General features: G+C 44.8%; 13 protein-coding genes across 13 annotated transcripts; 8 read left to right on the forward strand and 5 right to left on the reverse strand. All coding sequences in view use genetic code 12, as the record gives it.

Moving 5' to 3' along the window:
- Window positions 1-602: 602 nt before the first annotated feature.
- On the forward strand, window positions 603-2,102 carry SKO1 (Sko1p; the record flags this gene model as incomplete). The annotated part of the gene is made up of 1 exon (XM_001482712.1): window positions 603-2,102. The coding sequence occupies one exon, from the start codon at window positions 603-605 to the stop codon at window positions 2,100-2,102; it is 1,500 nt and encodes a 499-aa protein (XP_001482762.2).
- Window positions 2,103-2,334: 232 nt separating this feature from the next.
- Window positions 2,335-4,077, forward strand: MSB1 (Msb1p; the record flags this gene model as incomplete). Its single annotated transcript, XM_001482713.1, has 1 exon — window positions 2,335-4,077. One exon carries the CDS (start codon window positions 2,335-2,337, stop codon window positions 4,075-4,077), a length of 1,743 nt encoding a protein of 580 aa, XP_001482763.2.
- Window positions 4,078-4,151: 74 nt separating this feature from the next.
- On the forward strand, window positions 4,152-5,429 carry PGUG_04719 (uncharacterized protein; the record flags this gene model as incomplete). The annotated part of the gene is made up of 1 exon (XM_001482714.1): window positions 4,152-5,429. One exon carries the CDS (start codon window positions 4,152-4,154, stop codon window positions 5,427-5,429), a length of 1,278 nt encoding a protein of 425 aa, XP_001482764.2.
- Window positions 5,430-5,496: 67 nt separating this feature from the next.
- PGUG_04720 (uncharacterized protein) lies at window positions 5,497-6,294 on the forward strand (the record flags this gene model as incomplete). Its single annotated transcript, XM_001482715.1, has 1 exon — window positions 5,497-6,294. The coding sequence occupies one exon, from the start codon at window positions 5,497-5,499 to the stop codon at window positions 6,292-6,294; it is 798 nt and encodes a 265-aa protein (XP_001482765.1).
- A 1,050-nt stretch (window positions 6,295-7,344) lies between these two features.
- On the reverse strand, window positions 7,345-8,712 carry CTN1 (carnitine O-acetyltransferase; the record flags this gene model as incomplete). The annotated part of the gene is made up of 1 exon (XM_001482716.1): window positions 7,345-8,712. One exon carries the CDS (start codon window positions 8,710-8,712, stop codon window positions 7,345-7,347), a length of 1,368 nt encoding a protein of 455 aa, XP_001482766.2.
- Window positions 8,713-9,811: 1,099 nt separating this feature from the next.
- CIS2 (gamma-glutamyltransferase) lies at window positions 9,812-11,230 on the reverse strand (the record flags this gene model as incomplete). Its single annotated transcript, XM_001482717.1, has 1 exon — window positions 9,812-11,230. The coding sequence occupies one exon, from the start codon at window positions 11,228-11,230 to the stop codon at window positions 9,812-9,814; it is 1,419 nt and encodes a 472-aa protein (XP_001482767.2).
- Window positions 11,231-11,321: 91 nt separating this feature from the next.
- PGUG_04723 (uncharacterized protein) lies at window positions 11,322-13,493 on the reverse strand (the record flags this gene model as incomplete). The annotated part of the gene is made up of 1 exon (XM_001482718.1): window positions 11,322-13,493. One exon carries the CDS (start codon window positions 13,491-13,493, stop codon window positions 11,322-11,324), a length of 2,172 nt encoding a protein of 723 aa, XP_001482768.2.
- A 120-nt stretch (window positions 13,494-13,613) lies between these two features.
- Window positions 13,614-15,767, reverse strand: PGUG_04724 (uncharacterized protein; the record flags this gene model as incomplete). Its single annotated transcript, XM_001482719.1, has 1 exon — window positions 13,614-15,767. The coding sequence occupies one exon, from the start codon at window positions 15,765-15,767 to the stop codon at window positions 13,614-13,616; it is 2,154 nt and encodes a 717-aa protein (XP_001482769.2).
- Window positions 15,768-15,916: 149 nt separating this feature from the next.
- Window positions 15,917-17,068, forward strand: CNS1 (HSP70/90 family co-chaperone; the record flags this gene model as incomplete). The annotated part of the gene is made up of 1 exon (XM_001482720.1): window positions 15,917-17,068. One exon carries the CDS (start codon window positions 15,917-15,919, stop codon window positions 17,066-17,068), a length of 1,152 nt encoding a protein of 383 aa, XP_001482770.2.
- Window positions 17,069-17,126: 58 nt separating this feature from the next.
- On the reverse strand, window positions 17,127-19,832 carry PGUG_04726 (uncharacterized protein; the record flags this gene model as incomplete). The annotated part of the gene is made up of 1 exon (XM_001482721.1): window positions 17,127-19,832. The coding sequence occupies one exon, from the start codon at window positions 19,830-19,832 to the stop codon at window positions 17,127-17,129; it is 2,706 nt and encodes a 901-aa protein (XP_001482771.2).
- Window positions 19,833-20,327: 495 nt separating this feature from the next.
- Window positions 20,328-22,616, forward strand: PGUG_04727 (uncharacterized protein; the record flags this gene model as incomplete). Its single annotated transcript, XM_001482722.1, has 1 exon — window positions 20,328-22,616. The coding sequence occupies one exon, from the start codon at window positions 20,328-20,330 to the stop codon at window positions 22,614-22,616; it is 2,289 nt and encodes a 762-aa protein (XP_001482772.2).
- A 44-nt stretch (window positions 22,617-22,660) lies between these two features.
- Window positions 22,661-23,578, forward strand: PGUG_04728 (uncharacterized protein; the record flags this gene model as incomplete). The annotated part of the gene is made up of 1 exon (XM_001482723.1): window positions 22,661-23,578. The coding sequence occupies one exon, from the start codon at window positions 22,661-22,663 to the stop codon at window positions 23,576-23,578; it is 918 nt and encodes a 305-aa protein (XP_001482773.2).
- Window positions 23,579-23,701: 123 nt separating this feature from the next.
- TUF1 (translation elongation factor Tu) lies at window positions 23,702-24,982 on the forward strand (the record flags this gene model as incomplete). The annotated part of the gene is made up of 1 exon (XM_001482724.1): window positions 23,702-24,982. The coding sequence occupies one exon, from the start codon at window positions 23,702-23,704 to the stop codon at window positions 24,980-24,982; it is 1,281 nt and encodes a 426-aa protein (XP_001482774.1).
- Between the last annotated feature and the right edge of the window lie 91 nt (window positions 24,983-25,073).

A 25,073-nucleotide genomic window follows, 5' to 3' on the forward strand; every position in this document is an offset into this window, starting at 1 on the left:
AAAATTCTGATTAGAAGTTGCCCTTTGCATATAGTTCTTGTAGACTTATATGGACTCATTTACCAGACTTCATATAGGATCAAGACTTCATATAGATCCACTAACCCGAAGACTTCATACAGCGAGATTACTCAGCGGGTACCGCGGGGTGGTTTTTGTGTAACCTCACCCTAGTGACGTAAGAGATTTTCTTCCTTGATCAGACTAACAAGATCAAAACCGGCATGTCTAGTGATGTAAGTAATGATCTGCGCCGTATAGTTGGCCGTTACACAACGCTTGAGAGTTGAGGAACCATCGGAATTCCGCGTTGGGCGTGTTTCAGGAACACATAACAAGTTTAACCTTTTCTACGTTCAATTACGTCATTCCTAGTATACTAACAACAGCTGAAGTTGACGTTTGACTTGGAGCCTAATCCGTTCGAGAGATCGTTTGCAGACAAAAAAGACCCTAGTATTAAGAATCCACCACGATCCGGTTCCAATAAACATGATCTCCAGATCCCAAATATTTCCAATATTGATGCAACGAATCAGAAGCTTCCGGGCATAACGCCGCCTCTACTCACACCAGGTGGCCGCAAACTTCCCCCGTTGACTATGAGTGGGCACATGCTGAACCCTGGTACACCGGGGATCAATTTATGGAATAGTTTGTTGACCGCTACAAGCCATCATGACGGCCCTCAAGGACAAGCCAATCACCATGGAGCTGTTCCTGCTAACGGAGCAGTAAACCAGGGTCATCCCTCATCCGACGAGGCAGCAGCTGCTGCTAATGTGCCCCATCAAGGACAAGGAAACGATCTTCACGACTCTAACCCACAATACAATCAGTTCGTGACAAACTTGAGAAATTCCGGTCTCACACCCAACGAGTCGAATCTCAGATCAGGATTGACTCCGGGTGGTATCAACCAGCCCGGGTATCAATTTGGGGGACAAGTTCAGTACTTGAACAACCCTGGAATGTTGGCAAACCCGATGACTCCGGGGTTGTCCAGTTTACTCGGCTACAATCAAATTCATCCGGAGGAAGTTCAGAACACCACCGCTGAAACCCAGACTAATAACAATACCCAGCAGCATCCTTCTGTGGGCGTTCCGTCTCAAATTCAGCAGGTTGCACAGCCACCACTAACGCAAGATACCCAACAGGGAAATGCGAAGAAAGCTCCACCAAAGCGCAAAGCCAGTGTCTCTGAGAAACAACAAAAGAGGAAGAAGTCAGAGGAGTCGAGACCAGCTACAAAGACGGAAAGTAGTTCTGACCAAGTCAACGAGAGCCAAAATGAAAACGAAGATAAGCGCAAGGTTTTCCTCGAGAGAAACAGGGTTGCTGCCTCGAAATGCAGAAAGCGGAAGAAGCAGCTCATGGTAAAGATGGAGGAGGAGTTGGCGTTTTACTCGGCGGGATACCGCAACCTCTCGTCTCAGGTAACCCAGATTAGAGACCAGCTCGTCAATCTTCGTGGAATCCTTGTTGCGCACAAAGACTGCCCAAAGTTAGCTGCTACTGTAGGTGGGTTCGAAGATTTACAGTCTGTGCTTCAAGAGACAAACTATGTGATCCAGGTGACGTCTCGCAGTGGAGCCAATACAGCTCTGATGCCCACCACCATTCCCACCACACTCAATCCCGCTCAGGAAGCAGAAATACGATCAAACCAGCCAATTCCGTCGTCTCTTCCGGGTTCAGTGGCTCCCCATCATATTGGAGGCAACCAAGATCAGGGCCGTACGTCCACTAGGGGCTCTAGTGACACTACCATACCTACCGAGGCTAGTGCTGGAATTACACCGTCTAATGGTGGCCATCCTATTTCTAGTCACCACAGTCTCACTGATTTGCCGGCGGCCTCCCAGGCGTCAATGCAGAACATGCAACTCGATGCAAACCACGGTGGAGACTTGAGAGCCATAAACAGTATGTCTAATCTTACTGCCATGGGAAGACAGCCTACAACATTCCAAAGCGGAGGTTTTCGACCCGCTGCTAGCATGGTTGATTTGGGTCAATTGAATGAACAGCAGCTGACCCAGCACAATTTCAACGTCGATCAGCGGGGATTCGTGGGATTGACTCAATCCCAGTCATAAAATATGTCAAGACTGACTACGTATTTATAGAGTAGTTCGAACAATATAACTTGTTCTATGCAAAGATTCTCTTGTAAACTCTTTATTCTACACTTCTCTACAATTATAGTCTACACCTTTAGTCCAAACTCTTTAGTTACTTCTAGTTTGCACATAATCTTCTCATCAGCAACTACCCCAGCCTTTGTTTGGGCTGTGCTCATCGCGCGCGTCGGATCAACAAACTTCCACAATGGTGGTCTCGAAAGCCCAGTTGGACACCCTAGAACTTCCGCCGCTTCCGGATACCTCTCGGAACGGCGACAAACATACTAGTAAGATACATATGGATGAGTTTTCTAGGCGCAATCTTAAAACCATTCTACATTTAATAACCGGCGAACTCAAGCTGAGAGGCACTAAAACCCCACATGTATTTTTGCCCTTTCGATCCCGGATTGACGACCACCAATTGGAACTTTTTCTACAAGCATCATTTCCAGGGGGAACGGTGGCCTCGGAAGAGGTACTTCGTCGAATAGTGAAGGAGTATGATGAATTCACTCTCATGTGTGCAATGAAGTATCTTTGGAGTCGGTTACCAAATCACGAGATAATAGGCTGGGATGTGTACCTTGAGTTCAAAAGAAAAGAGGAGGAGCAAGGATTTCCAAGAACGGCGTTCCTCACAATTATGCCCAAGTGTCTTTCTTCACCTTCTCATGCCTCCATTGTATACGATTTTTTGGATCTCTTGGTGAGTATAGCGTCCAACTCCCAATACAACTACCTCAGTGGCCGAAAAATAGCCAAGATGTCTAGTTTGTGGGCGTTTAATCCAGCCAGAGAACGAATGAAATCAGCATTTTATGACGCAACCATAGACCGAGATCACAGTTTCATCGATGGTCTAGATAGGTGGAAGCAGTCTTCTGGTGCCTTGTTCCATTTGCTCTTATCTTTCTTGCGGGCAATGCTTCCGGAGAATGATATGGATACATTGAAACTTCCCAAGACCCTTCAGTCGTTACTTATCTCCAACTCGTACCCTCCACTTGCAAATAACGACTCGGTGAAATCCATGATAAAAATCCCTTGCGTTCTACTCAAGTCCACCAAGCCATCGGAAAACGTGTACGAGCTATTAAGCAAGGTCAGACGCACGATAAAGTTTGACAAGAAAGATGACTTTATGTCTGTGGAAAATTACACGATTCTCAAAAACATATTCAAAAAAGATTCCACCGCAGACATAGTAGCATCTCTCAGTGAAGAGTCTCGACGCATAATGGGACGATTAACTGACATTCTGGACTCTTCTGACTACGACCTTTATCCAGGGTGGGCTCCATTCGGTGGAAAAGTCGATGAGAACATTCCACTTTTTACTGAATTGACAATCCAAGACGTTACAATACAAGACTACTATATATGGACGTGGCTATCGTCTCTTGGATCGGATCAGCATAGTATAGTGAAGAGGAATTTTGGTAGATCATTGATCGCCGAAGTCGAGGTCCTCGACCAGCGTAAGTGGATCGTTGTTTCTGAACAAATACTCTCTACAGAAGATTATTTGAAAAAGTTTGAGACCACTCCCACTGTTCCACCAAAAGATAGAATCATATCAAATGGGAGTCACAAAGACATGCCGCTACCTCCACCTCCACCTCCCCTGAAAGATGCGGATGAGCCACTACCAAAGTATTACTTTGGAGGAGGAAGCGATGCTGGAACAATGGATAAATCGACAGATGATGATTACAATTTTCCAGACCAGGTCCAAAGTGATGAACTTGATGAATACAAAAAGTATTTGGAGTCTCTTAACGATTCAGACGACGAGATTCCCACCAAAGACTTTGCGGAAAAATTGAACCTTAAAACCCATGTCGAAAAGAAGCTTCCAAAGCAACCAAAGAAACATAGACATCGACCACCACCGCCTGGACAGTCCTGTATCACCGGTAAGAAGCCACGCAGCTCCAGGGGGTGAAGTCATAGCCAATCCTACGGGAAATCCTGCTAAGGGCTCATCCTAAGGCCAATACTGCTAAAGCAAATCCTGCTATGGCTCATCCCACGGCCACTGCTTATCCCAATGTTGCGGCACACCCTAATGTGACTCATTCCGATGCCACTGATCATCCCAATGTAGTGGCTCATCCCAACCACACCTACACGGCGCCAAACTTGAATGCCCATGAAGCTCCAACGATGTATCCTCAACAAGTTATGCCTCAGCCTGAACCGGCAGATTACCAAAACAACTACAATCACAACCCGCAAGATTATCGTTCTAATGAATACTACTCAGAACCGTATGAAACTTACAGCACTCCTAATGATCATCAGGACCAACCAATCGCCCAGGAGCCCTTTGAAAACTACCATGTACCCGTGGAGGAACACGGGGCATCGCATATCATTCCTAACGACCAAGACGGTGTTGTTGTTCCCGTTGTTCAGGAGAATATTGTAAATAGCGCTGATCATCTTGTACAGCCCCCATCGGCTCCTGGCAGTCCTGACACGAAGGAGAAAAAGAGAAAAAAGAAGAAGAAGAAGTCAAGGAAAAATGAGGAACCTCCAATGAATGCTTTAGTGCCAACAGGATTCTTTCCTCCCGGCCCACCTCCTAACTTCATGCCAGAAGGTCCAGAAGGTAGTTACTTTCCACCATATCCAACACCAATGTTGCAAGAACCCTTACCAGAAACCAATGAACACGAAAAGAGAAAGAAGAAATCCAAGCGAAAAGACGCTTCCGTGTCTCCAATAAGAGAAAACAGGAATATGGCTCCACCTCAATTAGATCAACCAGGAAATGGCCAGCTGATTACAATGACTAACGACTCTATCCCCACCATAGCAGCGCCAATGGAAGAAGCTGATCAGCCTCCTTTACCCCCTTCGAAGGACACTCCTCGTCACGAACAACAAAGAGCAAGAACTCCTGAACACTTGCGACCAAGGTCCAAGCAGCAGCTAACAAAATCACCAAATCTCAGCGCTGATGTAGGATTGTCGCCAACTTTGACTGCTTCTGGTACACATGTCACACATCAGCCACAATACACCTCGAACCTTTCACTCACTGCCGGTATCCATGGCCCCTCACCCAATCAGGGCATGCCAGGTTCTGATACAGTGAAGCTGCAATCATTGAGTCCACTGGCCAAGACTTCAACATCATGGCTCGCGACCAGCATCGTCATCGCCTCAACTAAGACTGCAAATCTCTTTCCATCAAGATTCATCGAGCCGTGGTCCGTCTCCACAACACGCTCCACAGCCTCAACAGCGTCACCCACCTCATCAACAATCTTACCAATCTCAAGAATATAACGGTACAAACCACCCTGTTCAGCAAAAATCTGCTCAAGGGTATAATAGTCCAAACTTTGCAACCCCAATGCCTCAAGGACCAAATATGCCACCTCCTTCATCCTCACCTCCTATGAAGGGCCTCCATCACCATCAACATAAAAATCACCAACAACAAGCACCACTTCAGCATTTTCCACAGCAGCAATTGCCACAACAATTACCACAACAAGCACCCCAACAATTACCACAACATACACCACAACATGTACCCCAGCAAGCACCTCAGCAAATACCTCAACAAGCACTCCAGCAAGTACCACATCAGCATGTACCACAGCATGGACATCCCCAAAGTTATTCTCCAGTACCACAAGGCTATCCTCAAAGACCACCGCAGTCGTACTCTTACGGCCCTCAACAAGGTTACAACCCCGCTCCACCCCAAGGATATGCTCCAGATCCTTCACAAGGATATTCCCAGGGTCCAGTGCAGAATTACCCCCAAGGACCACAGGGATCACAAGGACCACCCCAGGGTTATTCTCAGCCTCCGCCCCAAGGATATGCCCAGCCTCCACCCCAAGGATACCATCCAGGACCCCCTCAAGGTCATGCCCAGAACATTCCACCCGCAATGCCACAACCATACCAACAGCATCCACAACAACCTGGCCAGCCTCCGTACAATCAGCAATCACACCCTGGAGGATTTCAGCAACAGCCTGCTCCTTATGGGCAAGCTGGACACCAGCGACCACCAAGGAATACAGCGGGTGATTTGGCTATGATGAACATGCCTCAAAGTCACAAACACCATAAAAATCAAGGGACCAACAAAGCCAGCTTGCGGGCGGCCTTTAACCAGGGTTCCTTTGGTATTTGAAGCAATAGCATGAAACAAGCTACATTTACTACATTGTTGCTTGTAAGATGATGTATCTTGATGAATAAATAGATAATAAATACTTACGACACAAGAGACTTCAATATTCGGAAAGACGCAATTTCTTTCCAATTTTCTCTCACCGAGAACCCTGCGTTCATCTTATTGAGGAAAGGAGGTTCAGGGCTTGGACCTCTAGATTTGATGTCTTCTTCTCCCATATCGAAATAGCCGTATCCTCCTAACAAAGTTGACAACGCTGGGGAAGCCTTTGCTGGTGTAGGTGCAACAGCTGCAACTGGCGAAGCTTTAGGTGCTGTAGGTGAAGTTCTGATCTTCGCTTCAATTGGCGCATTGGTTGGTCCTTCATGGGTTTCCTTGAACAAGCGGTAAACTTCATTGAAGTAGGACTCAAGAGTTACCAAGAAACGTTCAGTTTGTCTATGCTTGGATGCTGCACAGATAGAAATCGAATCGTCTTTGATAATATAGCCCAAACCAAAACCGTTAGCTGATACAGGTCCAAATCCAAATAAACGCAAAAGCAGGATTTCCACAATTGGACGTAGAAAGAACAGTGTTATTGAGTTTATCCCACCCGAGGTCGCTGAAGATACTTGGGGAGTTCCCTCAAGCTTGATTCTGAAGCTTGGTTCACCACTGTCTGATCTGAAGAGTGAGTCTCATTGTCATCGTCAACGAGGGTACTGATGGACGCCCTCTGATTTTCTGTGGTTATAGTGTCACTGTTGCTCATCGTGATAGCATTGAACTTTTCAATAACTTTCTCCTGGGAGGTGGTGATTTCAGACTCATTTTCAATGTCCAAGTACCGCTTCCAAACACAGAAAAGGGCATACAAATGACGGTCAACACCCTTTCCAGAAGCGCAGAGTTTGGTCTGTTGCGCATGCAGCTCGCAAGCTTTAGATAAATATGACAATTTGTCTTTGTTCGACACATTCAGGTCAAAAAACTTCCTTACAAACAAGTTGGATTCTTGCGAAACGGGTCTGATTGCTTCTGTTCTTCCGTGAAAGAATTGCTTGGTCATAGCAGGCTCGTAAGTGCATTCAACCTTACCATATAATGCATAATAAGTTTGCCTGGAAAGCCATTTGGACGAATGCATCTGGGGAATACTTCATTCTTCTTAATTGTAGAAGAGCCGTAGTTCTTGAATTCCAAGTGCTTGAACTCATTCTGGTTAATCAAGTCAGACAACCTTGTCTCACCAAAACGCAATGCAAGAGAGAGATCAGGAGTAACGTCCCATTCAATCTTCCTTGGAACCGTAACCAAATCCTCCTCTGTTGAAGAGAACTTTCTGTTGTCCTCAACCCAGAGTGATGGCGCATTGCCATTGATTGAACTTGCGAAAGACAAGATAGAATCAGTGTAAATGTCACTCACAAATCTCAAAACTGTATGGCCATCGACACCAGTATGCTCAAAATTGATACCGGCTTTACCGTTCTGGGTGACAATAATTTGCAACTTGTCGTACCATCTATTGGTACATGTTCCCACTTGCACTCCTTTATCCAAGATAGACAAGCCACAAAGCATATTCTTGGCAAGATCAGATAAGTCATGAAGCTTAATGTCATCCAAACACAAAATGAACAAGGCAGAATCGATAATGGAGAGAACTTCACGGTTATTCTCGTTGTCTTTGATGGTTTTCGAGTTTCTAATTTTTGCCCAAATGCGTCTGTTTTCCGTGGTCAACACACCAAACGAAGATTTGGCAACTTCGCTGATCGAAGTGCTTAGAGAATCTTGAACAATTGAGGTAAAGTTTAACACCAAGTCTTGTTCAGACATGATCAAATCATTGTTCAGGTCCAAAACGTCAAACCAGTAGAATTGAGACTTGCTCATCACGACAATATGATTCGATTTGGGGTCTGTTTGCATCATGCAACCATCGGTGGTGGGAATTCTCGAAGCGCCAAAAAGCTTAGAGTACTGATACATGCACAATGGTTGCTTGTTACGCAACTTGTCAACGGAAAGTGTCTCGTTCTTGAGAGCCCTTATAAACTTCAAAGAGGATAAAGTCAACGACGCTGCTCTTTTTACTTGTGGATTCACCGACATGGTCTCGTTGTTGAACGGATCATCTTCCAAGAGGAAAAAAGGGTTCAAGTTTAAAACCACCGGGGAGTCGTAATTCAAGTACGAGTCATACCAGAATTGTTCAATGTAAGAGTTTCTGGTCTCGGCGTACTTGCGCAATTCGCTATCCAAGTAAGCTCCGGTGCCGTCCTTGAGGAACTTTTCCACGGCTGCCTTGGTGGTTTCATGTTCCTTTTCATTTTGAAGAGGTTTAAGTACTTTGAGATATTGACCACAAGTCTCTTCTAAGGTTGGAATGGGTAGCTTTTGTAGCTGGTCTTGGTACTGGAAAGTCATAAATCAAATAAATAATGGTCAAACGTTAAAAGTCAAGCAGAATGTGGAGAAGGTAATGATCGAATATCAAGCAAAAAAACAGCCAGATTCGAGCCTAATAATGCAATCAGAATGTCAATAAATAGTCCAGCCTTCACCACCGGTTGAAATTTCAGGAAGTGTGGGCCAGGAATGGCGGTCTCTTTATATGGCTAATGTCCGGGGTAAACCTGTCGATATACAGTACTGCAGCACTCCGGTCATCCGCGACCCCAGTGATTGGCTCGGAGTTGAGTGCGGTAGGCTCGGAGTGCACCACTCGAACCGCGCGAATTGGGGTGATACGCAATCGGACTTTAGCAAAATGTGGGGTCGCTAGAAAATGGGGTGCATCGAGAATTTCTTTCGGACTTGATTCCCTCGGTAGCCATACACATATATCAGCTACAGTAAGAAAAACTTAACGAAACTGAAAAATTTTACTCGTGTCTTACCAAGGTATCCCATTGACGGCTGCGCTTCGGACCAGCGCAATATGCGCTTAAGTCCTTATCACCAATCCGCGATTCCGATAACGTCATTGGATTAGGGCTTAGTCTATCTAGTTGATTGCTAATAGCCATCGGCTCCACCCCTTTTTCTCCAATAATCACCCACACCTTCCCACCAGCTTCCTTCACTAGTATCAACCCGCTCTACACCATTCATTGATGTCATGCTGCCTCCCTCATAAAAATCATGGCCCAACTTCTCCATCTGACTCTGGATTGACTCGGTGCCGTATCTCGTGTGCTCTTCTTCGAACAACTCGTTGTTTTCGACCATGATAAACTCGGGTATCAACTGGTGGTGCATTCTAGGATACAGAATTGCTTTCAAAAGATCCATTTTCTTGTAGATTACTCTGACAATGGCCTGGAACACAGCCGTGGTGATCCGAGATCCTCCTGCTGCACCGATAACCAATTTGGGAATGTACGAGCCGTCGTCTTGTTCAACCGACAATATAGTGGGTGATACCGACAGAAGCGGTCTCTTGTAAGGTTCAATGAAATTGTAAATTGAAGGAGTCAAATTGAATGCATTGGATGTACCGGGAACCAGAAAGTCGTCCATTTCGTTATTGAGAATAACCCCAGTCTTGTTGTCGTAGACCATTGACCCGAAAAGTAAATTGGACCGTAGTAGTCATTCCCACCGCATTGCCCTTTTCGTCAACGACTGAAAAATGTGTAGTTCCGTGAGGCTCTGTAAGTTGGTACGCTGGTTCATAGTGGCTGAACGGGAATGTTTGTGTGTCTGAATAATTACCAGAATCAAGAATTTCCAGCGACCACTGTTCTGAAGTATATTTCTTGATAAGTTGCTGGCGGTACGTTGCGTTGGATTGGTGAACCTCAAAGTCGCCAAAGTGTGATCTTGCTGAAGCCATCCACTTCATTCCCTCAATAATTTTATGTGTAGTGAGCAAATCAGTATCGTTAGCGGTCACTGCTGCATGGTAGAAATTGAGTCCCGCAAGAAGAGCAAGTCCAGAAGAGGCACCGGATGAGGTGACAACCCTATGATTCAACCCATCAATGTCATAAGTTGCAGACAATGGAGTCTCAACCCGAACCTCATATCTTGCAAAATCTTCCTTCTTCAAAACACCCCCTACACGATTAGCCGCTTCAACCAAGTGACCCACTATAGGACCCTCGGGGTCGTAGAATATTTTCGAGGATCCGTTGCGTGCAATAAGCTCCAAAGTGTTCGCAAGATTGGGCCGCTTAATAATATCACCCTCAGAGACAGCGGTCCTGCCATCTCTCTTGTATACAAAGTCCCAGCTCTCAGCAATCTTTCGTAAGAACGGAAAGATGACTTTCACCTCTAAATTAATAGCCTTTGAAAGAATTACACTGCACTCAAATCCTCGACGGTTCATCTCGATGACTGGCTCAAGCAACTCAGACCAAGTGAGATTTCCCGAACCATGGCGCCTATAAAGCTCTTCGAGGCCCTGTAACTCTCCTGGTATAGCAACTGCGAGGCCACCGATCATAGATAAAACAGGGTTCGATACGTACATGTCTTTGTAAGCAGCCAGAGGTGCCATTTCTCTGGCATCTATGCTAATTTCGGGCTCTTTGGCCTCACTATTGCTGGAAACAATATATCCTCCACCTCCTATACCCGAGGAATGCAGATTGATACTTCCAAGACACAATGCTATGGTAACAGCTGCATCGGCAGCATTGCCACCTCTTTGTAAAATTGCCTTTCCCATCGTTGAACACTGAGGAACATCACTGCTGACCATGGCTTTAGCCCCTAGTGCCCTGTGCTCCTTAGAAGGATCTAGGTCTGGAGTACCTATTAAATCTGCCAAAGGATCTCTTAAGATTCCTTCGTAGATGGAGTAGTCAAATACCTCATGTTTTTGGTATAGAGAAAGAGTGTATAAGCAAATACAAAGTAGTAGTGTAACCAGAAAGGGCTTCCGCACATCGAAGCGACGGCCGCGTATGCGATAATTGCTTTTATGTTTTTCCATTATGGTATATAAATAATAAGAAATGCTCGTCCGCTTATCTATTGTCGCACGATATGATAGCACTGCACAGAGCCGATGATGGTTGCAATGGTCAGGAATACGAATTGAAATCAAGCGAGCTTGGATATTTCTGTATGATTGCAGGAACCTTTATAGATACCTTTTCTCCGTTGGAGAGCTTGATGCTGATCTTGAAGTGATAGAGCCTGGCAAGATAACAAGATTGGAAATCAGGTATAAGGCAAAATTCTCCTGGCTGCGAATTTGTACCTGAGCCTATCATTCTTACCAGATCCATATCAACATTCAACGTAAATGACTTTGTAAACTTCATTTTTGTAGTTTCTTGGGTCACTGACTTGTATGGAATGGATGCCAATGACTCAAACTTTTTATCACCACAAGTAACATAGGTCTTGGTGACTTTGAGAACATTGTACTTGCTTGAAAGATTTGCAAGACTTTTGATATCAAAGATCATATCTTTATCTATACCCAATGCCTCGCTCCCGAGCTCCCGCATATGGTGAGAAAGCTCTATCGCATACTTCTGACATCGTTTTACGGTGATATGGTCAAAGTTGTCGGTTTCACGTCCCTCATTTCGGAATAGCATATCTGGGTGAAACACAACAGGAATAGGTAGAGAGCGGGTCTTGATCGTTAGTGATACAAGCTGCACGGAAGTGCTGATGATTTCGGGAGGATCATAATTGCCAATGGGAACAAACGAGACTTCAAGTGGAATACGAGCAATAGTGGTATTGGGAGCTTTATCAGGATATCGAGCAAGGGGAACATAACTAGCTCGAATCTCCTTCTTATGACATGAAAGTGCAATTAGTCCAATCTCCTTGCTATGGCCCATAAGACTTCGTTTTTTATACTTGTGATAAACTTCGTACTTGTCGCTTGAGCGAGGTCGAGACCTTGTTTGTGAGTAGTAAGATTGTTGAAGTTTCTGCAGTTCTTCCACACTAACTGAAGGAACCAAACCTTCATCCTCAGTACTCTGATCGGATTTCGGAGCTTGCGACAATTGCTGTGCTTTATCAAGTATCGCTTCAATTTTGGTCATTAAATTTTCGTACAATAATTTAGACTCTTGATTAATCATGGACCTGTTGAGTTCAAAAGCGGGGTCTGTCCTTCCAATCACACGAAGATAGCAATTGGCTTCGTTTGCAACCACATATTCGTTGGCTAGTTTCCCTGCGTCAGCGACAGGGTATCTGGTGAATTCCTTGTACTCTTCGGCTCTACCGATTATTTTTGCTGTCACACAGTAACTAACACTTGTATCCTCCAAACAAAAATCGTTGGTCTGCGAGGCATATTTCCTGTCTGGATGTTTTGAACGGTGATCCACATCTTCTGGTTTGAAATCCGCATGGTCTCTCCATTTTTCCCGCAATCTAGTGAGAACTTCGTTCTTCGACACCCCAAACGTTGGTGGTAGTTGAAGGTGCTTTACGAGGCCATGTGGTTTACATGAATAGTCCAACAACCGGTCTGGGATCTTGAAAGTGAAAAATTTCTTGTACGTGATTCCTGGCTCGAATACCTTTCTAATATCCAAGAACACCTGGGTATTGTCAACCGGATCAAGGCGCGCAACATGAACATGAGGATTATTATTATCAGAAACGAGCCGGTCCAAGGTACCATCGTTGTATGAGGCATTGAAGTCCAACATGGTGAGAAAACGCTGAACTAGTTTTGGGTTTTGAACAACTGGACGCTTGGAGTCGCCGAGAATCGTGGCTCCTTCGAGTGCTACTGCGAACATGTCAAATGGAATCGTGGTGGTGGTACGATTAACTATCGTAACAAAGCCATTGATCACATCTCCTTGTTCATACTCAACAGACAAGGGGTCTATGATTGTAGCAGGGACTCCTATCATCCCTAACTCATCTGTGAGATGTATCTTTACCTCTAGCTTAGATGCTAGATCTCTGTTCGTTGAAGTCAATCTTTTCAATTTGTGAGAATTAGCCAAGATAGTGTCGTCCCACGAAGTGAAGGGTTCATTGATCTCTTGAACCGGCGAGTTGGCCATAGAAACTCCTCCAAAGTAATCAACATCTCCGCTAGCAGCGGATGATATGGGTGTTACATCATAGCTTGGTGGCTCGCTTCGTAAGTCTTCATTTGTCGCTATGAGTGGCTTGGAAACAATACTACGGAACATTTGGTATGAGGGGAGAATCGTTATCAATCTATCATCTTCTCGTCGCTCTTTTTCTTCTTTCTTTGTCATCTGGAATACTCTCCACAAACTGCGGTTTGTCCTAGTCTCAAATGATAAATCGATCTATGCAGGGAAGTCGGGTGCAAAATACGAAGACATATTATATGGTTTTGCTTAAAGAGTCGCTATCTATTTGTCTATGTGCAAGGGAGCCGGGATCTGTAATATTTCTCCGGAGTGTAGATGAACCATAATTTTGATATAGTAGAGTCTTGAAAGAAAGCATAGCTGGAATGATGGAACAAGGGTATAATTGTCAAAAAGTAGCTCTGAGTTCTCATTGTTGGAGCCCTTGAGTTTGGCTCTCTTCAAGTCTATATGAACATTGAACTTTTTAGAGTATGTCTCATACTCGGTTGACTCTGTGGGCTCTATTTGCCAGGTAATATCTTCGATAGATGTAACAAGTGATTTTTCGGTAGTCGAGGAAAAGTTGAGGTCGCTGATAACGAGAGTCTGGTACTTGGTGGAAAGAAAAGCCAACGACTTGAGATCATTGAATAGTTTGGTTTCTACCTTGAAAACATCTGAGCCGAGATGTTTTAGGTGGTATGTGAGTTTTTGAAGATTCTTTTTGTTCGGTTGAATAACTATCCGGTCAAAATTGTCCACTACCTGCTTCAGATTCTTGACAACTTCCTTATCACGGAAGCACATTTCATGGTTGAACTCAACTGGAATGGGATATTTGTCAGACTTGATGGTGAGTGCCGTCAACTCTGCGGTGATTGATTTAATTTTTGGCATTGAGGGTTGTTTCAACGAATTGATCCGGTAAAAGTAGGTAAGATCTATGGGTATCGTCAATTGAGTTTCCTTGTCTTTCAACTCACCTTTCCGGTACTTTGGGGGTGGTATGTACGACGTCCTGTAGTCATGTTTGGGAGTTGATAATGAGATAAATCCAATATCCTTAGATGCGGTGAGTGATCTTTTCTTGATTGGAGAAATAAACTGGTAGTTTTGCTCCTGGAAAGATTTGGAGTCGCTGGTCGTTTTCTCGAATTTGGAGTTTATTTGGGTATAAAGCTGGTTCAACTTGATGCTTGATGATTCTCGGGAAGTTTGAGGTGAAAGCAGAAACTCTCGCCGTTCTCCCATTGATGCAGTGGATAAATGTTCTGCTTCCTCCAATTTCTCACGGACGGTGCTTTCAAATGCTGCGTAAAAAATGCTGATTTCGTGGTTCATTGTCCTGGTATTATAGATGTGCTCAAGTTTTGTGTTTGGGATTACCCTAATAGGACATATCGACTCTTTTGCAACCACGTAGTGGTCCTTCGAGTCCGACTTGCAGAAGTCTGAAGATCTGCCTATGACTCTTGCCTCAACAGTGTAGCTCAGACAAGCGTCAATGAAACACAAGTCTTTGATACTCGAGTCTCCAAGTTGAGTGGTATCTACCCTGCGTAGCTTGCCCAACGTCGGCGGCACTTGAGTGTGTAATGCCAACCCGTGGTACTCACAAATATCGTCTAGAAGAACCTCGGGAATTTTGAATGTGAAATATCGCTTGTAAGTGACATTGGGCTGGAATAACCTCTTCGCATCAATTGACAAACGGGCGTTATCATAAGGGTCAGTTTCGTCGTCACACCAATCATGTGGATCACCGTGGTCTGTTACCAAACGATCTATGTTGGCATATGACCATGAGGCAAACAAATCCAACATGTTAAGATATTTTTCCACTTTCAATGGCTTTCTAACGTCGATCATGCCACCCTTATTATCATAGATTGTGACGATGCCTTCAAACACTACGTATACCATATCAAACGGAATAGGGACACTCGAGTTGTTTTTTATCGTCACAAATCCATGGATATAGTCTCCCTGTTGGTACTCACGCTCATGAGGGTCTATAATAGACGGTTTCATACCCTTTTGAACTACGTCTTTCGTAACGAATATTTCCACCTGGAGGTCTTTCGAGATCAGACTCTTGGAATTCGTCAAGTTCTTGAGGCGGTGCACATTTGCAAGTATGGTGTTCTCCCATATATCGATACAATCATCGTCAAACGTCTGCTCTTCTGGTGCTTCAATGAAAGGAAAACTATTTACATTCGTCAATTCGTTCACGGGTGACGGAAGCACTGAGAGAGCTGGAGTCGAGACATTGGAGTGAACTGGCGTCACTTCATATATCGGTGGGTCCGTTAAGTAGTCTTCTCTAGAGGTAGACAACGTTTTGGAGATTGTACTTTGGAACATATGGTACGACGGAAGTATATTGTTGAGAAGCTTATCTGCATCGGACCCATCTTTTTCGTCCAGCATTTATGAAAATAGATTGTACTGGCCCAATTTAGTATTAGTGTAGATGAGGTAGCACTCGTTCTTTTGGAAAGATAACCCCAGAAAACGCACCCCATCACCAACTCATCGCGCTCAATTCGTTAAATCGCACGCATCGAAGCTTCTCCACAATGACAGAGCCTATATCTGAATGGGATAGACTTCGGTATGTTCCGAAGCCCGGGGAGCCCGCATTGCCTCCCCAGCTCTCTGAATATACAGAAAAGAGTACCGACGATGTGATAAAAGAGTTGAATCGACTCCCATTTTTCATGACCGAGTTGGATGAAACCGACGGGGAAGGTGGTGAAAACGCCAATTTGGAAGCTCTCAAGAGTCTTGCTTATGAGGGAGAGCCACACGAGATAGCTGGTAACTTTAAGAACCAGGGTAATGACTGTTATAAGGCGAAACAATACAAAAATGCCGAAATATACTACACAAAAGGTATTGATGTTGATTGCAATGACAACGCTTTGAACGCTGCACTTTACTTGAATCGAGCAGCATGCAATCTTGAGCTCAAAAACTATCGTCGCTGTATAGAAGACTGCAAAAAAGTACTCATATTGGATGACAAGAACATCAAAGCATGTTTCCGGGCAGCTAAGGCGCTCTTCTTGGTAGAGCGTTATGACGAGTCAAAACAACTTTTGAACTATGGCCTCAGCATTGATTCCTCAAACACATCTTTGCTTCAGCTTTCACGCCAAGTCGACGAAAAGGTAAAGAAAATTGAAGAGGCGAAACAGCGCAAGGAAAAGGAGGAAAATGAACGCAAAATGAAGCAGTCCATTCTAGACAACTCCATCAAGTTGAGACACATACAAGTGGTTAAAAGCACCCGTCCGCCTGAACTTCTCGAGGAAGCCACAATACGCCTTGAAGACCCAACCGATTATGAATCACAGCTTATATTTCCTGCTATGATTTTATATCCTACAATTGACGAGTTTGACTTTGTCGCCGAGATCAGTGAATTATCGACTCCATCTGAAATTCTCAGCATTGTCTTCGATAGACCTAAAGAATGGTTTGAGGACCCCAAACACGCCGGCTTCAAACCTGAGAAAATGGTATGTTTTATGGAGACAATTTCAGGAGGACTTATCAAAATAGGCAAAAACGTTGCTATCAACACAGCTTTGATGGCAGACTCCCCGAAAGCACCACTTTTCGATAACGGTCTCCGCTTATATGTGGTTACAAAAGAAGCTTCGAAGCAGTGGATCTCCACTTGGGACAAACTGGTAGCCTTGGCGAAAAGACAGGTCGGCCAGTGAAAATTTATAGACAACTACAGCATACAATAATGTAACCATAATATGAATAATGTATTAATTAGCCATTGGGTGAAGGTCGGGCCCTATGTCTAGATGCTTGACTATCAAACACTTCTTCAATTCTTAGCTTGGGAATCTCTCCAAAGATAGTTACAGGATCAATATCGACTGACTGTTGAACAAGTTTGAGTAATTGTGGACTCTCAGCCCATGGCGAGAGAACGGGATGTTTTCCGTTGTCTTCATCATCGGTGTTAATTGCGGGCAAAGATCCTGGAGAGTATTGGCGTTTGGCTGGCGTTCTATAAGGATCGACAGAAACTTCTGAATGTGTCTGTACAGAATCGAAATCAGCAGGGGGACGAACTCTTGAGGGTGTTTTGCTTTCCTTGACGGTCTTCCTTCGTTTCACGGTGTTTTCGTTACGATGGAATCTTCCTCTAGCGGCATCAGGCAAGGGTACTGCATTGCCAGTTCCTTTTGGAAATGTTGACTCTCTCTCCTTTCTTTCAGTCGTCTGCCTTCTCAATGTTTCCCTCTTTACAGATGCAACCTTTCCAAATGTGTCTCTTCCATTTGCAATATTAGTTCGGTCAATAGGTTTAGTTTCTGTGCTTCTTCTAATCTTCCGATGTTCTGATTCCGACGTTACTGCTTCACTTGTATGTCTTGTCTCTTCTTTAACGAGCCGATCTCCTGGAGTTTTCTGAAGTTGTAAAGGAGGAGGTATAGCTGGAACCTTATGAACTTTATGGTTCATCCCAATCTTGATTTTTTGTTTGGGGCGCAAGGCAGCAGCTTCACTTCGTTCCGCCATGATTGATTTTTTCTTAGTCGAATTAAAGCTGAATGCTTCTCTACCGTCCGCACGCACGTCTGCTTTTATCTTCATTTCAGCATTCTTGTTCTCATTCGGAAGCGATGGGGCCACCTTAGTTGGAGAAACGATAGGTTTTGCCTCACTTTCATCCTTCGAAGGAGCGAGATCAGCACGCTTTTTCATAGGCAGAATACCTAGTGTGTTAATTGCAGCACTGAGAGACCTCGAAATTGCTTTCCCTATATAGCCGCTCGTAGTAGGCAACTCTTTGCTTTCAATGTGTTTCGGCCTCTCTGGTGACGGCTCCCTCGAACGCTTTAGAGGTATCCGGGCGTCTGATAGCGCACTATTTGCTCCTCTCATTTTTGCAATCTGCAATTGACGTATGGGAGAACGCCCTCTCGTTATAGTATTTCTAGGTGAGCGGCTCGCTCTAGCAGAAGTAGCCAAAATAGGTGCTTCAGGTTTCGTAGTAGATTGCCGGATATGCTCAGAATGTGAATTAGCAGGAGGTAGGTCCGGCGTGGTTGTTCCCTTCATAAACACGTTTCGTGAACGATGAACAAAATCCCCAATTGAAGAAAAGATCGGTGATCGATTTCGCCGAGGTTCCTTTGCAACAGGGTTTAAGGTCAAGGGCTGTTCTTGATCTTTAGCTATTGCCGAGATTCTATCGTACGTTTTTAACCCATTCGCTGAGACACTGTTGTGTTGATCAGCGGTTTTGCTCGCTTCTGGGAATAAAGGTGCCAGACTTCCGTTGTCAGTCTTGGCTACGTTACGAACGTCCCTGACAACAGGACTATTTTCAGCACCAGAGAGTGCGCCATCACCTTGAATGGGTGAGGCTTTCTTGGTCTCCGTCGTGCCATTCGTCGATACATTATCCAAGGGTAACGGTCGAATCGAAGTCCTCCTCTGTAGACTTTTACGGATGGAGTGAGTACTCAATCGAGGAATTGAATCTGTATTGGGCAGAATTTTGAGCGCAGTCGGCTGACCAGCAGCCGGTGTGATGGAACCTTTCTTGGCTTCAAGATCTAGCCTTTCAAGTTTTCTTGGAGATCTGGCACGATTCGATGCATCACCTGCCGAGTTGGAAGATATTGTGAACGGTTCTTTTGATGGTAGAGAGACAAAAACCGAAGATCGTTTGGGTGTCTTGTAGGATAAGTTAGCTCTCAGTAGTGGAGGGATGCGTGGTTCAGCGCCGTTAGAAGCAGCAGAAAAAGGTCTCACGGGCGACTGGTGTGCCAGGTATACTGATTTTGGTTTTGTATTCTCGGTAGCATGCCGTTTGGTTTCAGCTCTATCGTCGTCAGAATTACTGGCTAGCTTCCCAGCAATGCTCTTGCGAATTGCTGTACTGATAGCCTGAAACGAGTCTTCAGCACCAGACGATCGGTTGTGGTTTTGACTAGCGATGGCTTCAGATGCTGGTATGAATGAAAGGTCAGATTTCAGCGGAGGTTTAGGTTCTGGTGCGACTTTGAGTGGTTGTCGAGACTCATTTATCTTCGGTTTCAATGGCGATGGGGTGTGAGTTATGGAGCCTTTAAACCAGTTTTTGAGCATTGGAGAAGAGTGCAATGATTCAGGGGCGGTGGTAGATCTCGAAGTTGCATCGGTCTTTCTTCGTGGAGTTACGTGGTTGACAAAACGAGTAGGCGAGTTAGATACGGCTTCCTCTTCTATATCGCGCAAGAAATCCTGCTTCTTCTGCGATGTGTGAGCGTATTTCTTGTCGTAGATCTCGCCCACGCGAGCCATAAAGTCATTTACATGATCAATTCCTGATTTGAATTCCAGAACAAAATGGCCCGTTTCATTGACGATGGTCAGATCGATGACATTTAGCTCGTTGGCCACCCAGCGTGAGGTTCCGGGCACGAGCTCCCTCCCAGAACGCTTGGCAGCTGTAAGCGACCAGAAGGACTCGCTCATGGAGTATGGCGACGGAGCTGAGTGATGAGGTCTCACTACCGCGTTCGGATCCAAATAGGTGGTGTGGGTGCATTGGATGTTTTCACCGACAGTGGAGAGAAGAGATCAATTGGTGTAAATATCAGAAATATGGAAGAAATGGGAAACAGGAAAAACTAAGTAGATCCAGAAAAATCCAAACAAGCCCTAGAACTTCGGATTTGACTCCCGCTGGGATTTTCGGACTTTTCCATTCTTTCCCTTTTGGACCTAAAAAATATCGGCCCCATATGCAAGCGCGGTGCGGCTGGGTGGGCGGCGATGGGCCTTGTCGCATCTCGGAACCCCATTGAGGGACTGTTATTGGTTGCCACGTTGGAAGGTGATCGAACTGTGCAACCATACAAATTCTGTCAATCCACACACCATCAGCGAAATTATCGTCTATTTCGAATCTTGTAAAAAACACCTTCAACCATCCACTGATATTAGTTGCTCCACCATTGAGCCCTATTGATGAAGCTCTTCAATAAAGGGACCAAACAAGATGAAAGACAAAAAAAGGTGACAAATTACCCCAGTTCCACCGCGGGGAGTACATCCGCCAGCACATCCGCCAGCACATCCGCCAGCACATCTGGAAGTGTCCCCGCAGAAACTCCGCCTGCCGAAACTTTAAATGTTGCTATGGAACAATTAAATCTCGATCCGTTTGTATCGCCAAGACATGAAGAAGTGCCCATGTGGAATATTCTTCCGTCTTATCAGTTGTACGAGGCAACGTTCTCGAAGAGTATTCACCCCAATAGTGAAGATCTTCGATATGAACCTCCTGCTTATCAGCTGGATAGAGAACCTGCTCCTACTCAAGATGGCTATTTTCCGCCCGTGGAGCAAGCTCGAGGTGAACCGATGCAAACATGGGAGAATAGTATTCTTGCCAATACCCATCGTATGAAAAAGTTGTCTGATATAGACAACAAAGTTGCTAACCACCTCCACGTGGAGATCTACGTCACTGAAAAACCAGGAAAACTCGGAGTGAAGCCCAGCATTATTGATCCCCTGGTGTGGGAGTTTCAGCAGGGCGACAACGTCAATGGGTTTCTTACAGTTACAAACACTTCTGATAGAAAATTACCTTTCGATGCCTTGTCTGTGGTTTTGGAAGGAAGAGTGATGGTCACCAGCGACAGCGTTGAGTCGAAAGAGCCTTCGGTGTTTTACAAGTTTTTGAACATGTTTGATTATTCGGCTTCGTGGACTCCAACAATCTTGGTTTCTGACTTTGACCTGAATGTGGATCCAGTAGACAATACTGAATTGATGTTCCCCATGAAACGATACTTCACTCCGGGAATCACCTACAAGCGGTTTTTCAACTTTTGCATCCCAGATAAGCTTCTTGATTGTGCCTGCGAAACCCATAACTTAGCCACCCATTGCGAGCCACCGCCCACTATAGGACTCGCCAGAGACCAGTTCTTGAAAAATTTGCGTAAATTGAGAGGCAGACCTGCCACTCCCACTCATCTGCGTAGCACGTCAGATTTCACCATAGGCGGAACACCACCTTCCCATAGTAAAAAGACCTCTCCTATGGCCGGTTCACTGGCCAAGATGAGAGATTTCTCTTTTGCAGATACCTCGATCAGTTACTCCGTCGAAGTTCGTGTCGTTGGTCAGGCGCAAGAGTATGCGAAGGAGTTGGCCAAAAGCAAGACACAGGTGAGAGGTGACGAGTTTATACTTTTGAACGAGACCAGTTGCTTTCTTCGGGTGATACCACGAGAAAGATTGACTCACGAATTTGGTGCCGAAGCCGTGGAAAGTGAAGCGAGAACAATCTACCTGAGCTTTTTGAACACTATCAAGCGCAAGGTTGAGTTGGGTAATGATCTTTTGTCCGAGAAGACAGAGGAGACTCGAGTGAATTTGGGACATGCTCCGTCTTTGACAAAAAACAAGCAGTTGTTCAATGTGACGGGAGACCGCCGTAAGCTTCGTCGTCAAGACTCCAATGGAGTGTACCAAGTTTTTGTGCCCTACAAGAAAAAGACTTTGGTAGCCCCTCCCAAAGTTATAGGTTTAATTGGTGCTGCCGTACCGAAAAACCGTTATCGAATCAAGTATATTCAGCCATGGAAGTTCCGCTCACAAGAAGATCGAGATCTTCAATCTACGTTGGAATTGCCTGTGGAACTTCGTTTTCTTCCTAGCGAAGGATCTGCAAAGGGCGTTCTTCCTCCCGATATCAAAAGCGTTTCTGTGGATATTGTTGCATGCACTTATAGATCCAAAAAGTATCCCATTCCCATTGAGGTTTATCATGATTTGGTATTCAAAAATAAACCAAGTGAACAAGACAACATGGAGTCGCACTTGATCAAACCATGTAAAAAGTACCTTGACGAGCTCGTTTTGTTGACAAAGAATTTGAGTTACGATGTTCTCGATATTGACAGGAGTATGATCATGGATGTGAAGTCGATTGCCAAATTGAATGTCAAGTACACTACATTAAAGGTGGACAATGTCAAAGTCAAGCCTAAGCAAGGTGTCAGCACCCATTGGGAGGCTGAAGAAGCATCGTTTTCTCACAAGATGACGTTGAATATTTCCTTCAGCAAATTGCTGTCAAAAGACTCTAGTGGCTCATACGAAGATTTGACTCAGGAACCAATTGTATTGGTTCCAAGTTTCCAAAGTTGCATTATTGGACGGCTCTACTACTTGAAAATCAATGCAAAGCTACAGAATGGAGAACCGATAACACTAAAAGTCCCAGTTACTATAGAAAGGTAAGTAGGTAAATGTTATAGAACCTCGTGCTACCCCAGATTTCGATTATGTCATCGGGCGTGTCACTAGATTGTCATTCTCATTCTCTAATTGTTATCAAAGGTATGCCTGATTGTAGTGTTTACGAGGGAGCTTCAACAGCGAACTTTGTGTTCCTGGTGCTTATAACTATAGGTATATTTGTGAGTTATTTACCACAGTACCATCGTATATACGTCAAACGTACTTCCGAGGGATTGTCAAGAAATTTCTTACTTTTGGGAAGTTGTTCTTCGTTATTTACGTTAACAAATATCATTTTAGTCAGCTCGAGAGCCAGGCAGTGTTGCTACTCTGGCAAGTTGAGCCCATTTAACTGTGTTAATGCCCAATTGAACATGATACAAATCGGTGTTCAATGTGTGAGTGCCATTCTTATCTTGGTATTCGTGCTTGTTTTAACCCGTTCATCTGTCAAACAAGACAAGGTTGAATATTCGAAGATAGTTCAGGTGGGCAAGTATGTGGCCTTACATGCTACAGTGTCGCTCTTTCAAATTGTGTTCGCTTTTTTGGGCAGTTCAAAGGTCCTCTATGGTATCGCCAACATCAATGGACTCCTCTCCACACTTTTGACAATTGTCAAGTACGTACCACAAATCCACACCACATACAAGTTGAAGCACCCAGGAACTCTCTCCATTGGTATGATGTGTATTCAAACTCCAGGTGGTGTTCTCTTTACTATTACTCTCATGTTGACTAAAGGTTCGCATTGGAGCTCATGGATCTCCTATATGGTGGCAGCTATACTACAGGGAACGTTGTTGGGGTTGTGTTTCTACTATGAGTACTACAAAAACCATGGTTTGACGGCAGAACTTGGCGAGAGACGGGCTATCGATAGAATAGTTGACGAAAACGTAGGGGACACATCAAGGCAAAATGAACCCTCAGATGACCCTACTAGCTCATTGCTCCATTAGAAAAGCTCAATCGTCCACAAACCAGAAATGTTTCACTTCTCCGTTTGGTAAGGGAATATGGCGTTCCTGCATGTTGCCCTACCCTATCAAATTTTTTCATGAATTTTTCATCAACGCAACACTATGTTCAAGAACTTGGCTGGATCATTCCGCGCTGTCAGCCGTGTCGCTTTCAAAACACGCCCATCCCTTGTTCGTTCGTATGCAGCCTTCGACCGTTCGAAGCCTCATGTCAACATTGGAACCATTGGTCACGTTGATCATGGTAAGACCACTTTGACCGCTGCTATCACCAAGGTTTTGTCGGAAAAAGGAGGTGCTAATTTCTTGGATTACGGCTCCATCGACAGAGCTCCAGAAGAGAGAGCCAGAGGTATCACCATTTCCACTGCCCATGTTGAGTACCAAACTGATAAGAGACATTATGCCCACGTTGACTGTCCAGGTCACGCCGATTACATTAAGAATATGATTACTGGTGCCGCCCAGATGGACGGTGCCATTATTGTTGTTGCTGCCACTGACGGTCAAATGCCTCAGACCAGAGAGCACTTGTTGTTGGCCAGACAAGTTGGTGTGCAACACTTGGTAGTTTTTGTGAACAAGGTGGACACCATTGACGATCCCGAGATGTTGGAATTGGTCGAGATGGAAATGAGAGAATTGTTGAGTCAGTACGGTTTCGATGGTGACAACACCCCAGTTATCATGGGATCTGCTTTGTGTGCTTTGGAAAGTAAGCAGCCAGAAATTGGTGTGCAAGCCATTGAAAAATTGTTGGACGCTGTCGATGAGCACATTCCTACTCCTACCCGTGACTTGGAACAGCCATTCTTGTTGCCTGTTGAAGATGTGTTCTCCATTTCTGGTAGAGGAACTGTGGTTACTGGTAGAGTCGAAAGAGGTTCGTTGAAGAAGGGTGAGGAAATCGAGATTGTTGGTGACTTTGACAAGCCATTCAAGACCACTGTGACTGGAATTGAAATGTTCAAGAAGGAATTGGATGCTGCTATGGCTGGTGACAATGCTGGTATCTTGTTGAGAGGTGTCAAGAGAGACGATGTCAAGAGAGGTATGGTTTTGGCCAAGCCTTCCACCGTCACTTCTCACAAGAAGGTGTTGGCTTCCTTGTACATCTTGAGTAAGGAAGAAGGTGGCCGTCACTCTCCTTTTGGTGAGAACTACAAGCCTCAATTGTTCATCAGAACTACTGACGTTACCGGTACTTTAAGATTCCCAGCCGGCGAGGGTGTCGACCACTCGCAAATGGTTATGCCAGGTGACAATGTTGAGATGGAAATTGAGCTTGTGAGAAAGACACCACTTGAAGTCAACCAGCGTTTCAACATCAGAGAGGGTGGTAAGACTGTGGGTACTGGTTTGGTGACCAGAATCATCGAGTAACTTCCTTGAGGTAGCTGTATATAGTATATGGATGTGTATTCTTTTCTTTTATAGTGTCTGTTTCTCATCTCGGTAACGGCGTCTCACTTTT

This window comes from Meyerozyma guilliermondii, genomic scaffold (assembly GCF_000149425.1).
Source record: "Meyerozyma guilliermondii ATCC 6260 scaffold_6 genomic scaffold, whole genome shotgun sequence".
NCBI classification, from domain to species: domain Eukaryota; kingdom Fungi; phylum Ascomycota; class Pichiomycetes; order Serinales; family Debaryomycetaceae; genus Meyerozyma; species Meyerozyma guilliermondii.